Source organism: Staurois parvus, unplaced genomic scaffold (assembly GCF_062004578.1).
Source record: "Staurois parvus isolate SC_StPar_1 unplaced genomic scaffold, SC_StPar_1.0 ptg000136l, whole genome shotgun sequence".
NCBI lineage: Eukaryota > Metazoa > Chordata > Amphibia > Anura > Ranidae > Staurois > Staurois parvus.
Window position 1 is genome coordinate 5953639 of NW_028317932.1, and position 17515 is coordinate 5971153.

General features: G+C 44.7%; 1 protein-coding gene across 2 annotated transcripts in view; it reads left to right on the forward strand.

The window, feature by feature from the left end:
• Positions 1 to 17515, forward strand: part of PLCD1 (phospholipase C delta 1) — a 157579-nt gene that overhangs the window by 129070 nt on the left and 10994 nt on the right. For both annotated transcript variants that reach the window (XM_089673149.1, XM_089673148.1), the window contains exons 6-12: positions 295 to 496; positions 818 to 962; positions 2139 to 2288; positions 12215 to 12382; positions 12494 to 12650; positions 14100 to 14216; positions 15848 to 16026. In XM_089673149.1, coding sequence (XP_089529275.1) covers positions 295 to 496; positions 818 to 962; positions 2139 to 2288; positions 12215 to 12382; positions 12494 to 12650; positions 14100 to 14216; positions 15848 to 16026 — 1118 coding nt within the window. The remainder of the gene's footprint in view (positions 1 to 294; positions 497 to 817; positions 963 to 2138; positions 2289 to 12214; positions 12383 to 12493; positions 12651 to 14099; positions 14217 to 15847; positions 16027 to 17515) is intronic.

Below are 17515 nucleotides of genomic sequence, written 5' to 3' on the forward strand. Positions count from 1 at the left end.
AAATGTGTATGGATCCACCGCTGATCAGACTGGACATGGTCTATGTGAAAGGGTCCTTGGAACCAGTGTTGGTGGGCTGCAATTTAAAAATGCAGTGTGCTTTTGACATCAATTTTAAGATGCATTTGTGATGCAGAATTCATTGCAGAGGTGATGAACGGCATTTGACCTTTTCCAGCTGTGTGTTTGTAAAACTTGACATCTTTGTTAGTTTTTCAGTGGCAGTCCTTGGTGGATTAACAAAATAAACTCATACTATAGGTTGTTGTAATAGTGTAATATGTTGTGTTACAGCTAAGAAACAACAGTCCCTGACGAAAGACGGCTTCCTTATGTACCTGCTATCTGATGATGGAAGTGTATTTAACCCCACACACCGCAAAGTTTACCAGGACATGAACCAACCAATGTCTCATTACTTTATCTCATCCTCACACAACACTTACTTGATGGAAGACCAGCTGAAAGGACCAAGTACTACTGAGGCCTACATAAGGTTAGCTCTAATCAGCTGGTGACCTACCACTGTGATCAAACCAGGCTTTTCAGGGTTGGCACTAACACACATTTTTGTATATTATTCATAAAATACTGACATGGACTAGATTCAGTATTGGGTGTTGGACTTCTGGGGACAGTTGTATTGTGTGACACCTATGAGCTATATAGTGTGTGGGTGTACCTAAACAATTTATATCCAGTTTAATAGACTTGGTATTGCAAATGAGGAACTGTAAATAATTAATCCTACAAGAAAACTTTGAAATGTGGTTTTTATAGCTGAAATTGACACATTACACTTCTGCTTTGAAACCAGGGCTCTTACAAAAGGATGTCGGTGTGTGGAGCTCGATTGCTGGGATGGGCCCAACGGGGAGCCCATAATTTATCATGGCTACACCCTAACGTCAAAGATCCTCTTCAAAGATGTCATAACGGCCATAAAGAACTATGCATTCAAGGTAAGGATTGCCCCAGTTTGTGTTGTTATAGCTTTGTATAGCGTTGTATAGCTTTATTCTTAAAGTTATTGTTAGCATTATCTTTTATACTATTTGTTTTCACCATTATCTTTATGCACTGAAATACTGAAGTGTTAAAGGAATAGTTCACCTTTACCAAAAAAACTGCCTATGTGGGTGAGGGGCGTCTGTATTTAAAAACAAACTGTACAGCTTTGACCAAAGTTGAATAACGCCCTTACTATGGATCTGGGCCATTTATGTACCTCCTGAAGCCTGACTGAAAAACTCCTAGAGATTGCATCATCCCATCCTGCTTTGTTGCAAGGACATTGCTAAGAGGCTCCTAGCTTTAACTGATCACCTCCATCACGGGAGTGAGCTCTTTCTCGGATTCAAACCCCCTCACATGCGCTTTTTCTTCTCTGACGCAGTTTTGAGAGCTCCCTCCTTTGATGGTGGAGGTGAACAGTAACAGCTAGGATTCTCTTAGCCTAATCCTAGCAACAAAGCTGGATGAGATGATGCAATCTCTAGTTTTTCAGTCAAGCTTCAGGAAATACATAAATGGCCTACACCTATAGCAAGGGCATTATTCAATTTTGGTCAAAATGCATAGTTTGTTGTTATCTACCGGGGCCCTTTACCTGCATAGGTAGTTTTTTGGTAAAGGTGAACTATGCCTTTGAAACTTTATTTCTCTGCCTTGTGCTCCTGCTAGCAGAAAGATTCACTTTTCAGTAGCAAGAATCACGATCTATAGCACTGCAATGTACACCATAAATGGTATGTTAGCGCTTAGCAGATTCCTCTATTGCAGACATGTACAGTATATTCGTTAAGTTGATACTGCATTCAGTTGTTTAGTCTTGGATACAATAGAAAATAGCTCTTTTTTTTTTTTTTTTTTTTTTTTTTCTGGCTTTCTGTGTCCTCGTGGAGAGATTTCCCTTAATTGCCTGTCCTGGAGACAACAGGAAATTCAAATCTTCCCAAAATGAATAGAAGTCTCCTCTGATTCAGTAGCCTCCAGAATAGGTGTCCCCACTTTGAGACTTCTCATCACCTCCTGTTCCGATTATGTCATTGCCTCATTGTATTCTATATGATCAGCTGAAAAGCACTGTGCCATTCTTCTTTTTTTTTTTTTTTTTTTTTATTTACCTCCTTGTGTAGACATCTGCGTACCCTGTAATCATCTCTCTGGAGAATCACTGCACTCTGGATCAGCAGAAGACGATGGCCAAGCACATGAAAGATATACTGGGAGACAAGCTGCTGCTGATGCCTGTTGAAGGAAAAGTAAAGGAGTTCCCATCCCCAGAGGTAGGAGCAAATTATTAGTGAGTTGTATAGAACAATGTTTTTCAACTTTTTCTTTCTATCAAGGCACCCTTTAAAATTCTGCTCGAGGCACCCCTTTTTAAAATGTTTAAAAAAAACAAAAAAAAAACCCAAACTAGTTTTTATAACGCAGCGACATCCACACATGTAGGACACCTAACATTAGAGGTGATTTCTTCTTCCAAAGCAGATACATTTGCACATTGATACTGACTAGCATTCCATTTGTTATATTCTCATCCAGTTTCTTACCCTCATTCAGCTAATGTGACCCCAATGCTGATGGAGAGGGGCTTCCCCTCCCTCCCTCCCTCCTCCCTCCTCCTCCCCCCTCATTAGAGCTTGCAAACTAAGAGGGGGGATTGAGTGATACAAAAGGCAATAGCTGTATGGGATGAGCTGATGGAGAAAGTAAAAATGTAGTTTATTATTTAGAAGCAGAATATGCTTCTTTTAAAGAGAAGGGTTTGCAGGGATCGTCTAAAGGTGGATAGATTAGGAGATAGTCTGACAGATTAGGGTAAGGAGTTTCATAGGATGGGAGAAGCTCAGGAGAAGTCCTGGAGGAGAGCATGGGAGGAGGTGACACGGGAACTAGAGAGCAGAAGGTCTTGGGAGGACTGAAGAGAGCGGGGTATGGTTGATATTTTGAGCCCAGGTTAGTGATGTAGCTGGGGGCAGAGTTGTGGATGGCTTTGTAAGTTGTTCGTATTTTGAATTGTATTCGTTGAGCGAGTGGAAGCCCATGGCAGAGAGGGGTAAGGTGGATGAGTCTGGCAGCAGCATTCATGATGGACTGGAGGGGCGATAGTCTATGTAAAGGTAGGCCAATGAGGAGGGAGTTGCAGTAGTCAAGGTGAGAGATAACCAGGGAGTGAATTGGGAGCTTTGTAGTGTCATTGGTTAAAAAGGGGCATATTCTGGAGATGTTGAGGCGGCATGATTTGGACAGGGATTACATGTGGGCCTGAAAGGATAGTTCAGAATCCAGGGTAACCCCTAGCACCCTGGCATGCGGGGATGGGTTGATAGTTGTGCTATTGATCTTCACAGAGAAGTCAGGGGAAGAGGCACATGGGAAGGAAATCTTATGAGCTCAGTTTTGGACAGATTGTGTTTTAGGAAGTGGTGTTACATCCAGTCTGTTAGTAAATCAGTGATACATGAGGAAACTACTGGGGTGAGCTCAGGGGTACAGAGAGAGTTTTGTGTGTCACCAGCATAGAAATGGTATTGGAAACCATGGGAAGCTATCAGCTGACCCAGGGAAGAAGTGGAGATTGAGAATAGGAGAGGTGCAAGGACAGAACCTTGGGGGACCCCGACGGTAAGAGGAATAGCAGACAAGGTCCAAGAGCAAGAGTACGGAATAGTGACCATTGGCTTTAGCTGTTCGTAAGTAGTTTGTGAGTTTTAGGAGAGCAGTTTCTGTGGGTGTGGGTGAAATCCAGACTGAAGGGGATCAAGAAGGTTATTCAAGGTTGTTCAAGGAGTTTGGATGCAATAGGGAGTAAGGAGATGGGTCTTAGGTTGTTAAGATTGGTGGGGTCCAGTGAGGCCTCTTTTCTCCTCCCCCTCTTTCACCGCATAGGAGTAGGGGACGTTTTTGATGGGTTTGCAATACTTGAGAGTAGCTGAGAGAGAAATTGTTTGCCTCTGGTTATGGGTGTAATACGTGCATAAGGTCACCTCGGAATCATGAAGGAAGCCTGATAAGATCAAATAACAACCCTGCGGATCTGCAATGACTCGATGTACCTGAAATGGCAAGGTGTTGCGAGTCGCAATGAGGACCCCGTGTTTTTTAACCTGCGCAGCGACATGAAAGATGCGAGTATAGCAACTATCAAAAAAGCATGGCATATGCATAGAAGTCAAGTGTGTCTCCTGAAGACAAGCTATGTCGATTTTTTTGTGAACATTCAATGTCAGCCAGTTAGAGGACATGGTACATTACAAGGGATAGTGATCCTTATCAGCTTCTAATTGGGGTGGAGTAGAATGCTCATTTGAGCATCTCCCTATAAATTTAGATCAGCTCATGGGGGAGATCTCTGATGGGGGGCACAGTCTCTGATGGGGGTGCTGCTTCAGATTGAGTGCGGCTTAGAACGAGTGCGAAGCAGTTAAACACAGCAGTTGAACTAAAGCAGGAGAACTTAAGCAGCAGGAAGACACAACAGCAAGAAGCTCTACTGCATGCTGGAAGACTGCAAGCAAACACCCCGGGAAACATCTCTTACATGCCTGAGACCCACTCCGTGTACCTTTTATATAATAAGCCCCCTCTTCTCCTTATCTTATTACTATCCTCTGTTCCCAAATCTCATTTCTTTACCCCTCTGCTCCACCCCAAAACTTGTACATCTCCCCCTCACTGCCATCATCTCCCTACTATTGCTCTCTTCACCTCTCCAAAATGCCTCTTCCACTCCTCCTCATTTTCCTCTCCTCCGTTCCCAAAATCCATTCACTATATCCCTCTGCTCCTCCCAAACAATTGTATATTGTGTCCTCACTGCTTCCTTCGCCCCTCTACGGCACCCACCACCTCCTCCTATTACTCCACTCTCCCACTGACCCGAACACCTCCACTTGTAGTTTCACACGATCCTGCACATCCCGCTCCCATGCCACCTTTCTCACCCTTCTCCTCCTCCTAGCCGCGGGGGACATCTCCCCGAATCCACCTCCACCACCTCCCTCACCCGCACAACACCCTCCCACCTCCACGTCCTACTGCAACCCCCGTAACTTAGTATCTGTCCCCCTGCTCCCTAAAATCTCCCCGTTTTCATGTGCACTCCTGAACGCCCGATCGGTGTGCAACAAGCTTACCGCCATCCACGACCTCTTTGTTTCCCGCTCCCTCAACCTCTTGGCGATTACAGAAACCTGGATCCAGCCCACTGACTCTACCTCCCCTGCTGCACTCTCCTACGGAGGTCTCACCTGGACCCACTCACCCAGGCCTAACAGTCGTAAAGGTGGTGGGATTGGTCTGCTCCTGTCACCGCAGAGCACCTTCCGAGTCCTCCCAAACCCCCCCCTCCCTATCCTTCTCCTCCTTTGAGGCCCACTGCGTCAGACTATTCTCCCCAACCCCCCTGAAGATTGCTGTGATATACCGGCCTCCTGGATCCATACCCCGCTTCCTGGATGACTTCTCCTCCTGGCTACCCTTCTTCCTCTCCTCTGAGCTACCCACCATCATCCTTGGGGATTTCAACATCCCTGTCAACCTCGACAACCCGGACACATCCCGTCTCCTCCACTTAACCTCCTCCTTTACACTTGCACAGTGCATACAATCCACCGCCCACTCCGACGGTAATATCTTTGATCTCGTCTTCTCCAGTTGCGCTCCCCACAACCTCACTAACACCCCCTTCCCTCTCTCTGACCACAACCTGATCACCTTCTCTATCTCCTCGTCCTCCAACGCCTACCCCTCCAAATGTCACACTACTACCAGCCGTAACCTCCGCAACCTTAACCCTGCCTCCCTCCACTCTGCAGCTGATCAACTCAACGACCGCATCCTCCCCCTGTCCTGCCCCGACTTGGCTATGACCGCCTACAACAATGCGCTCTCAACAGCCCTTGACTCACTAGCGCCTTTAACCACACGCAAAATCAGACCCGACTGCTCCAGCCCTGGCAGACTGATCACACCAAAACCCTCAAACGACAAAGTCGTGCCCTGGAGCGACTATGGCGCAAAACCAAATCCCAACAAGCCTTCACCCGCTACAAATCTGCCTTCCACACCTACACCTCCTCCCTCCATGCTGCCAAACAGGCCTACTTCTTGACCCTCATCAAGGCCCTCTCCTCCAATCCTCGCCGACTCTTCTCTGCCTTCAACTCTCTACTCTCTCCACCCCCACCTCCACCCAGCACCTCACTCACTGCCCTTGAGATTGCCAATCACTTCAAAAACAAGATTGACACAATTCGCAAGGACATTGCCGCAACTCACACACCCTCTCAACCCGTCCCCTCTCACACAGCTACCCCCTTATCCCCCCTCCCCCTCGACATAACCCGCAGGGACTTCGTCGCTGCTCAAACTCCCTCCAACCCCGTTCCCTCTCACTCAACTACCCCCTCATCACCCCTCTCCCACGGCCCCACCACTGCTCTGACTTCCTCTTCCACCCCACCCTACATTCCTCATACTGAAGCTCCCCCCACACTCCGCACCTTTGACCTTACTACCATCGAGGAAGTCTCCAAGATCCTCTCTGATGCCCGCCTCACCACCTGCCCCCTCGACCCTATCCCCTCACAACTCCTACGACCTTCCTCCTCCTCCATCCTACACTCCCTCACCCACATCTTCAATCTCTCCCTCTCCTCAGGCACTTTCCCCTCCCCTCTGAAACATGCACACATCACCCCCATATTTAAAAAGCCCTCCCTGGACCCCAATGACCCGAACAACCTCAGACCCATCTCCCTGCTCCCATTTACATCTAAACTCCTGGAGCGCCTAGTCTACACCCGCCTATGCTCTCACCTCAACGACAACAACCTCCTCGATCCCCTACAGTCCGGCTTCCGTCCCCTACACTCCACCGAAACTGCCTTACTCAAACTCTCCAACGACCTGCTAACCGCCAAAGCTAATGGCCACTATTCAGTGCTCCTACTCCTTGACCTCTCTGCGGCCTTCGACACAGTCGACCACCCCCTCCTCCTCAAAAAACTACACTCCCTCGGCCTCAGAGATTCTGCTCTCTCCTGGCTCTCATCCTACCTGTCACAATGCTCCTTCAGCGTTACCTATAATGCTACCACCTCCCCCTCACTCCCTCTCTCTGTTGGGGTCCCTCAAGGCTCTGTCCTCGGGCCCCTTCTCTTCTCCATCTATACCTCCTCCCTTGGCCAACTCATACACTCTCACGGCTTCAACTACCAACTCTATGCCGATGACACACAAATCTATCTCTCAACCCCCCACCTCACCCCCTTGGTCTCAGCCCGAATCACACACCTACTGAGCGACATATCAGACTGGATGTCGCTCCACTTCCTTAAATTGAACCTCTCCAAAACCAAGTTTCTTGTCTTCCCCCCCAGCCCGGACACCACCCCCCATTGATTTCTCTGTCACATCCAACAACGCTACCATCAAACCCGCCCTGCAGGCCAGAGTACTTGGTGTAATTCTGGACTCCAACCTATCCTTTCAACCCCAAGTCCAATCTTTAACAAACTTGTGCAGACTCCACCTCCGCAACATCGCCAAAATCCGCACGTTCCTAACCCCAGAAACCACTAAACAGCTCATCCACTCTCTCATCATATCACGACTCGACTACTGCAACTCCCTCCTCACTGGCCTGTCTCACCGCTGGCTATCCCCGCTTCAGTCCATCCTGAATACGGCTGCCAGACTCATTCACCTTTCCAACCGCTCTGTCTCCGCCATCCCCCTCTACCAATCCCTCCACTGGCTTCCGATTGCGCAACGGATCAAATTCAAATCCTAACGCTGACGTACAAAGCTGTCCACCATACTGCCCCGAACTACATCACTGACCTAATATCCAAGTACCGCCCAGCACGCACACTCCGCTCCTCACAAGACCTCCTTCTCTCTAGTTCCCTGGTCTCCTCCTCCCATGCCCGCCTCCAGGACTTCTCCAGGGTGTCACCCATCCTCTGGAACTCCCTGCCCCAACCCATCAGATTATCACCTTCTCTCCTCTCCTATAGGCGCACCCTGAAAAACCATCTTTTCAGGGAAGCCTACCCCACCCCCTGCTAACTTGCTGACCTCCTCCACTCTTCCTACCACTCCATCCCCCACAGCTATCTCCTCCTGTGCCACCATCCCCTCCCTCTTAGATTGTAAGCTTGAAAGAGAAGGGCCCTCGATCCCCTCGTGTTTTGCATTGTATTGGTATTGTTCTGTCAGATGTTCTGTCCCCCTTTGTAATGTACAGCGCTGAGCGAACTATTGGCGCTTTATAAATACTGTATAATAATAATAAAGGCTGGACTATATAAGAGGAAAAGCAGATATCTCCGAGTGGCGAGGGGGAGGGCAAAACACAAAAGGGTAGGAAAAGGAGTAAGGGGAAAAAAATGGGTGGGGGATGGGGGGGGGGGTAGAGGAAGAAAGGGTAAAAGGAAGGCAGAAGAAGGAAGGAAAAGAGGGATATGTGCTAAATCGATCCGTTGTCCTGAAAAAAAAAAAGGAAAAGCACGCAGTGAAAATTGTGGATGCACTTAGTGCCCCATGAAACAGAGTGTTCCTAGTGATGCACTAAGTCTCGCATGTAGGGTTGAAAAGGGCGTGGCATGTAGCCATCTTGCAGACATAAAGGAAGAGGACCAAAAAAAAAAGGGGGGGGGGGTTAAAGGGTGAGATTGCGCTAAATCATTCCTTAGGTACATTCTATCATTACTACAGAGCTGTGAGGGGTGCCTGGGAGCACGCCAGGCCCAAGGTCAAAATGACAAAGGTGAAATGGTGACGACTCAGTGAGCCCCCAAGCACCTACGGGAAGGAGAGGGGGAGGGAGTAGGGGAATACATGCCCCAGCAGAGCATTGGGGAAGGGGAAGGAAAGGAGAAGGGAGGGTACCCATGGCTCTTGGGGATTATCAGCTCTTCAAGAAACCGTAAACTACGCTATAAGCTCAAGGAGTAAGATCTAACCACTATTCATAGATCCAAATATGAAGAAGATACACATATTGTGTAACATCCATTATTAAACGGCAAATAGAGGCTAAATAGAAACCCAAGTGGGTGCTTCCCCGTGATCCTTACCTGGAACTTTTGGGGCAGGGAGGAAGGAGGATTTGGGGAGAGAACCAGAGCAGGATCAAGCAGGGCCACCCCTGAAATAAGACCCCATGTGTCAGCAGGCCCCACAATGGGTACCTAAAGAGGATGGAGGGACGGAGTGAATATAGCTAGGTAAATAGAACCTATTCGTAACCGTAGATGGCAAACTAGGGCATCCTAAAAATGAAAGGGTCAAAATACAATGTTCAAAGTAGAGCCCAGTTAATAAACCAAAAGTGGACCATAGAGATACATCTACGAGCAATTGTTAGGTTCAGGCTTCCAAGGCTTGTAAAAAAAAAAAAAAAGGCAGGGGGATCCACAGAGTCTGTTCATAGAAATACCATCAGAGAATAGGAAACCGCATTAGCTCATGGATACAACAGTCAGCCTTGTCCCACTGGATGAGAGGTCTGGGAGTGCAGACGGGCCAGGGCCTGAGATCTTTGCCTGGAAATGAATCTGTGTGAGGGCCCAAGGATGAGCGAAGCTGAGGAGGGATCGATGCCATAGATGATGGAGGTTGGGAGGATGAGTCTGGTGATGACAGAAAGTCTAGATCTGTGAGACATTTTTTGAGCTCCTCAGGGTTGCAAGTATCATATGTTACACCTTGATGCGTGAAGGAGTTAAAAGGAAAACCCCAGCGATAGCGGATGGAGCAGCTTTGTAGAACTTGAAGTAGCGGTTTCATAGATCGCTGTTTGATGAGGGTGGTCTGGGATAGGTCACTAAAAATTTGGTAAGGGTGATCTTGAAAAGTCCTGGATTCTCTTGCTGCTTTCATCACCCGATCCTTGGGTCTGTAAAAATGAAATTTGAGGATTATATCTCGAGGAGGACCATCAGGTTGCCAGCGGGTGAGGGCACGATGAATTCTGTCCATTTCCAAGCGGTCCACAGGAATTTCAGGGACCGGTTCCTGCAGAAGAGAGAGAACCAAGCCCCAGAGGTGTAAGATGGTTGCAGGTAGGCCTCTAATAAGAATATCGCTCCATCTGGCCCAGTTCTCAGCATCCTCCAATTGATTCCGCAATGTATGTAATTCTGCCTGCAGTTGTTAAATGTCAGATTCATGCCCATTCAGAACGGTCATTACATCATCCACTCTATGTTCTAAAAGAGTAGCATGTGCCCCCACATCTTTGATTTCCTTGAGGAGTTCAGGGGAGAGTTTGTGGGAGATCTCCACTAATCCCTCCCTGATTATGTCCCTTATCTTACCTAGGAGGGCGGTGTCTGGGTCAAAACGTGTTAGCTGCAGGGCTGATGGAAATTGCAGCGAGCTGTCAGCTGAGCCATTGGAATCTTCCAACGAGTGCCTCGCGGTTTCGTCAGCCAGGGGCACCAGTGCCATTTTGACCGCCGACTTGTGTTGCGGCTTCGGGTCAGCGTATTGCCGAGTTTTGGGCTTTTCTGTCAGACCCATGACCACCCACCGTCACAATGCTAGTGGTACTGTCAGTATAGTGATAAAATGCTGATATCTTTGTCAGGAAGAGAGAGAGCGCCTGGGGAGTGCGGAGCTGTCCTACATCGCAGCCATCTCGGGAAGCCTTGCACGTGCGCCCCTAGGCCTTTTAAGTATGGGGGTGACTAATGCATGTTTACAGGGTTGGGTAAGATTCTAGTAGAAAGGGAAAGATTGAAGATATGAGTTAAGGGGTGCAGGATAGAGCCAGAGGGTGACCGTAATATTTGCAAGCGGGGTTTGACCAATTTGATGCTAGTCTTAGTAATACGGACCTTCTGGGATGGTTTTTTATCCTCCTCCTAGGACCACTGACATTTCTGGGTCTGGAGCCACATTTTTTTCCAGCCCTTCATAATTGTATCCAGCATATGTTTGGTTTCCTAGAACACCGTACTCTGCTGCAGGCTTCTGATTTCACCATTGCTGACTCACATTCAGCAGACTGTAGTGTGTTGCATGCTGTGTTTTATGAGTAAACAGTCACTACTATAATGCTATAAAGGGGAATATAAAAGGTGTCCCAACTAGAAATTTGCTCACACACAGCAAAATTGTGTCTTGTGTCATGGCAGTAGTCTCATGTAGCTAGGGCCAGGCATATTCTATATACACTGACCTTGTAGACTAGTCTGAGACAGTCTTAATAGTAACTCTGTGAACGTTAGTACAGCATAATATGAAAAAGACTGCTCTTTTATATTTATTTATATATATATATATATATATATATATATATTCTGCATATACCTCTATTTTTACGTCTGCTTGGTTATCAGATAATCTGATCCAGATGTCAGCTGGCATTTAGGAAACTGCAGGAACAGGAAATGGATTGATAGATTGTGTTCTCCAAGCTTGCCCCCTAGTGCTAGAAATAGAGATGAGCATTTGCAACTTTCACTCTCCTTCAAATCCTAAAAGGAATATCATTAACTTGTGTTCCCTGGGAATGATTGTTTATTGAAAATATGCTAAACTTTCTCCCTTTCACAGTTATTCTGAGTTATTTATACAGTGCATTTTATGAAAGGAATTCACATTCTACAAGATTTATCTTCCTTACTTGTATGTATGTATTACACATACTGATGTGTAGACTGGCCTCTGAAGCTTCCAGTGGCTTAGTATAACTGCTGTTACTATCTCTTAACTGTTGAAATAAAATATCAGCAGCAGAGGTAGTGCATTGTCTTTAATAAGTCATCTGGCTCATTGGCTTATATATTGCACTGGGAGAAGGAACAAGAAGAAACATCAGTGTGCAAATTAGAAAGCAGAACTAATTGGCTATTATGGCTGATGGTTTTGTTTTGTGATACAAAACCAAAGAATCTGAGGAAAGTAACAAAAAACACAAAAGGAATGTCAACTGTGCCCAAACAATGTTCCAGACATGAGCCACATGGACCTTCAATGAGGGAGAGTCTGAACGCAAACCGCTTGCTGTGTTCTTTCTTTAGAAAGACCTTAGTACTCTGAGAATCCTGTGTCATGGGTGCAACTTGTCGCCAAAATTTATTTATAAAATAAAGTTTTTATACTAATAGCAAAAAACTGTTTAAAAAATTAAAATAAGCCCAAATCTATTAGTTTGCTCTTATGTAAACCACGACTCACTTTATTTTTTCAGGAACTAAAAGGGAAAATCCTGGTGAAGGGTAAGAAGTTGAACAAGCTAGAAGACAGCCTGAAGAATGGTGTCAGCACCACAGAGGCGGATGATGTGTCTGATGAAGATGAAGCTGCAGAAATGGAGGATGAGGCAGTCAAGTCTAAAGTGAATGCCAAGAAAAGCAAAGTAAGCTATATGGATTTCATGCAGACCTTCTATATGCGCATGGACATTTTATTATTAAAGGGAAATTTTGAGCTTTACACTACCTAATGATGTAAACCTTTGTTATTTTAGGCTGCAAAGCTGAAGCTTGCAAAAGAACTGTCTGACACAGTATTATACTGCAAGAGTGTGCATTTCCGTGGCTTTGAATATGCTGCAGAGCACCAGGCGTTCTATGAAATGTCCTCTCTCACTGAGAGCAAATCTCTGAAGTTGACCAATGATACAGGTGAGCTTGGGGGTTAGTAATACATCCTTGTTGTTTTAGGCATAGGCAAAACATGGTCAGGGGCAAGGACAAAATTATTAGTTTGGGTGAACTGACTTTAGTGAGGAACAGGTGTCAATCAGCAGGGTTAGCTGCACAGGGGAGAGATAAGGTACAATAATACATTACCGTGGAATTGTGACCATCCAGAGAAGCTCTCCCTGAACTGCCATTTCTATGCAGGGCATGCCTTTTTTTTCTGGTTTAAGGCAGAGCTGGTATAGCTAATGGAGGGATTGAGGTCTTGCATGAACACCCTAAATCTTATCCTTTGTAAAATGTTGTAAATATTTTTTTAAAGCAGGTAAATGGGAGTTATGTGCCGATGTTGTCTTTTAGCCATAAGGTGGCACTCTAGTCTCATTTTTACATTATAAACTTAATTTAATTTCAACTGTGCTGTAAGAAGCTTGTTGGACACAGGGATCATTGAAGTATGACAGCAGTGACTCACCCTTTATTAGAGAAAGGGGGCTTCAAAGCAAGCTGCTCTGCTTTTTAGATAATGTCATTGTGTTCAGTGATTTTATTTATTTATTTTTTGTGTCTGTTAAATGTTTTTTGCAAAAGAAACATTGTATATAGACACTGAAGAAATAAGGAAAAACAGTTAAAAAAAACCTTTGAATTTAAAAAAAACAAAAAAAAATAAAACTGACCCAAACCCATAATGATTTATCTTTCAACGACAGTGAGGCTTCCATGTATTGGTTGGCAATTTAACAACTGTCATTGTCTGGCATTTATTAGTGATCTTCAGAAGTCAGCCATGCATGGATCGAAATTCACCCAGTTCAGCAGGGACTGGCCGAATTTTAATCCATGTATGGGCACCCTGGTTATACACAAATTGATCTATCGATTGATTTATGGCCTGGCTTACTTACAAAGATAATCCTGTCTTAGTTAGTTATGTAAACTCACCAATTGCTGATAAGTGCGGGCAATATCTCATCTAGTATTTTATTTATATAGTGCTGTCAATTTACAGTATAATCAAAGGCAGATTTTTATGTTGTATATTATTCATGTAAACAGCCGGATTTGCCATGATCAGTAAGCCTGATTTTGGGATGGTGCCAATTGAGAAGAACATGTTTTATAACTTTGGGGTTTGCCGTGACATGATTCTAACATAAATCAAGTCCTTTAAAGAACGAATTCAGGATAATGGAAAAGGAGAATGTTATTGAATAGATTTTAAAACCATTAACTATAACAACACAACCTTTCCCTGCGGTTTAAGAGCAACCAATTTGTTGCCACTGTAAATCTGTATCCAGTATGCACATCCTTGGTTTAATATAAATCCTTTAAGATAATATTGGAACAATAATTAAGCTGTCATTTGAAATTTCTTCCCAGTCATACTTCTCCGTGTTCATATTTTTGTACTTCTTTCTTCTAAAGCAAACAGTTTTATTCGGCACAATACGCGACAGCTTACCAGGATATACCCTGATGGCTGGAGAACAGACTCCTCCAATTACAGCCCTGTAGATATGTGGAATGTGGGCTGCCAGATAGGTAAGTCATTCTCAGCCAGACTGTGACTGTCCAGCCTCTCTCTGTCCTCCGCCTTATACATAAAAGGGGTTTCCCATACAAAAAAAGGGGTATCTGCAATTTATAGCCTCCTTCTAAGCAGCAGGGGTTTTTTGTTTGTTTTTTGGCAATTCTTGGCAAATGTCTTCTATAGTGAAATTGTGACTGCAGTGTATAGAGAAGTTGTGGTACGGAAAGTGCAGTGGACCCTAGCAATTCAATCATCCTTCAGTGAAATGCAGTTCAGTGAGTTAAAGCAGAATTATGATTGGTGACTAGATGGTACAGTAATTTGTACATTTTGCAAACAATGAGCTGGATAAATCTTATTCCTGGGTGGATGAACATGATCTCTCATGCAGCGATATCATGCGAGTGATCAGTCTTGGATACAGACTGCCTGAATCCAGGGGCAATCACTTGCATGTGATCGCTGCATGAGTGACTTTGATTAGTGTGCTTTCAATAGTGATGCCTCCCACAGCTAATCCAGGAACCCCCTCTGGGGTTCTCACTTCTAATGTGTTACTAGTGATCAGATCACCAGGTGAAAATAAAGAAAAAAAACAAATGCAGCCAGTACATGTAGGGTGAATTCATAGTGTACAGTACATCCAGTCAATTGCAGAGCAGCAGTATCGAGTCACAGCTCTGGCCGCTCTGTGCCACCAGCTGTGCTAGGGGGCAGTTTGGTACGCACTTTAGCACATCATATGGCTCCCCCCCCCCCCCCCCCCACCACCTTTTTTTTTTTTTTTTTTGTAGAAGCTTTCTTTGAAGTGTACAAAACTTGCGTCATCCACTGAAATGTCAGGCAGCGCGATGCGCTGTCTGCCCAACGTGGCAATTCGTTTTGGCCTGGTACTCTGCAGAAAGTCTGCACTTTATCGCAGCACTAGGCTGCGTTGCAGTGTGAATGTGACACATGGGAAACAATTGTTTTCTGTGTGTCTTTGTGGTGACAGACCTTTTGACCATTCATTAAAATGCCTTTCACCCCATATAGTGTGAATTGGCCCTTAGGCATTGGGCAAATTATGCTTGGTACTTAAAAAACTTTTATTGCCACCCTTTAAACATTTTGATGGCCAAGTGATATGATTACTGTTTTAACTACAAACAGTTTTGTAATGTGGTATGGCAAATATTGTGGTTTAAACACAATACACAGGCAGGTGACAATCTTGTTTCTTGGTTGTATAGAATTTGCCAGGTCATCTCTCCACCTCTGCTGCATTCTTCCTTCACTGTAGTGCAAATCAATTCCAAGTCCTCTAGGCACTGAGACTGTTTGCATAAGATCCTAGTTTGGCCCTGGGTATTGGGTAGCTTTCAATGAAGGTTAAGAACATATGCTAGGTACTCAGGTTTTATGCCTGTGCATGTACAGAGTACTGGAATCTGCACATTCAAAAGCCTAAACAGTAGACACACACCTTTTTACATTCTACAAACCTGATTTAAACGTTCACTTACATCTGCATATTACACACCATTTTTTTATGCAACCCAATTCACTTAAGGGAAACCAAAATTAAAATATGAAACAAAGACTGATGTATTTGAGAATTATATGCTTAAACTAAACTTATAAAATGTTGGGTACTTCACAGTGGCTTTGAACTTCCAAACCTCATGTAGAGAGATGGATGTGTACCAGGGCAAATTTCACGATAACGGATTCTGTGGCTATGTGCTGAAACCCTCGTTCCTGCGATACAATCAGTCTAAATTCAATCCAAAGTCCATTCAGGATGGAGAGTGGTGGACCCCTAAAAAGCTTAATGTCATGGTAAGCTTAATATGAACTTGCCTTAGAAGTGCCGCTTTTTTTTTTTTTTTTTTTTTTTTTTTTTTTGTGAAATGTGCCTGACCTTAAATGACTTTTGTGGCCGTTGGACACATGCTCATTCAGATGACAGAAGGGAGTGCTGTGTTCATGCTGAAACCTGTGTTTCCTTTTCTCCATATAAAATTGAATAAGTTTGTTATTAAATTAAGAATTTGTCCAGCATGTACTAAAACGTCTTTGTACAATAATATTTGCCTCTGATCATCTAAAGTGTATCTTCAATATTTAAAGGTATGCTATATGGCCAAGAGATTGTGGCCACCTGACTTTCACACCTATGAGTTTTGCTGGACATTCCATTCCAAAACCATGGGCATTAATATAGAATTGTCCCCCACCTCTGGGCTTGTAACAGTCTTCATTCTTCTGGGAAGGCTTCCTACAAGATTTTGGAGAGTATCTGTGAGAATGTGTGCCCACTCAGACAAAAGAACATTTTATGAGGACAGGTAGTGAGGTTGTACAAAAAGACCTTGCTCACAATCTGCATTCCAGTTAATTTCAGAGGTGTTCAATAGGGTTTAAATCAAGACTTCTTGCAAGCCACTCCAATTCTTCCACACCGAACTTGTCAAACCTTTACTACAGTATGTGAAGCTAGCTTTGTGCAAAGGGACACAGTTATGATGAAACAGAAACAGGCCTTCACCAAACCGTTCAAGATTGCAAGTGCACAATTATCTAAAATGTCTTTGTTTGCCTTGGTATTAATACTATCCTTCGTTGGAAAGACCTGAACTCCATAATATGGGTATCCAATAATTACAATATAGTAGGTAAGATAACCAGCCAGGGGTGGACTGACAACTCATGGGGCCCTCGGGCAATAGGGGATCAGGGGGCCCTTGTGACCTTGCCCACACTCAAAGCACACCCAAAAAAGCCTATAAAATCTACCAGGGTCATTTCATGGGGCCTCCTACTGACCCCGGGTCCTGGGGCAGTGCCCGAGAGCCCAAATGGTCAATCCGCCTCTGTAACCAGCTGTCCACAAACTTTTGACAGTATAGTGTATCTTCTGTTAGGTTGAGTGTTCGAACCTACTGCATTTTGTACATTACTGTTGTTTTTCACACTGACTTAAGCTGGCTATACATTCATATGAACATTTGTATGAAATTTCTCATAGTACATTCTGTGACTTGATGAATTTCATTCAAAAGCACTTAAAAAATATTTGCTTTTAACGTTTGAGTGAATGGACTTTTCCAAACTAAAATCATGTTCATTGTTAGAAATGTATTTGTTTTTCTACTAGTTCAGGGGTCTCTAAACTATGGCCCTCCAGGTGTTGAGGAACTGCAAGTCCCATGAGGCCTTGCAAGACTCTGATAGCCACAGGCAAGATTCCTAGAAGCAGAGGTATGATGTGACTTGTAGTACTTCAACAGCTGGAGGGCCAGTATATACCCAGCTTTGGTGAATATTT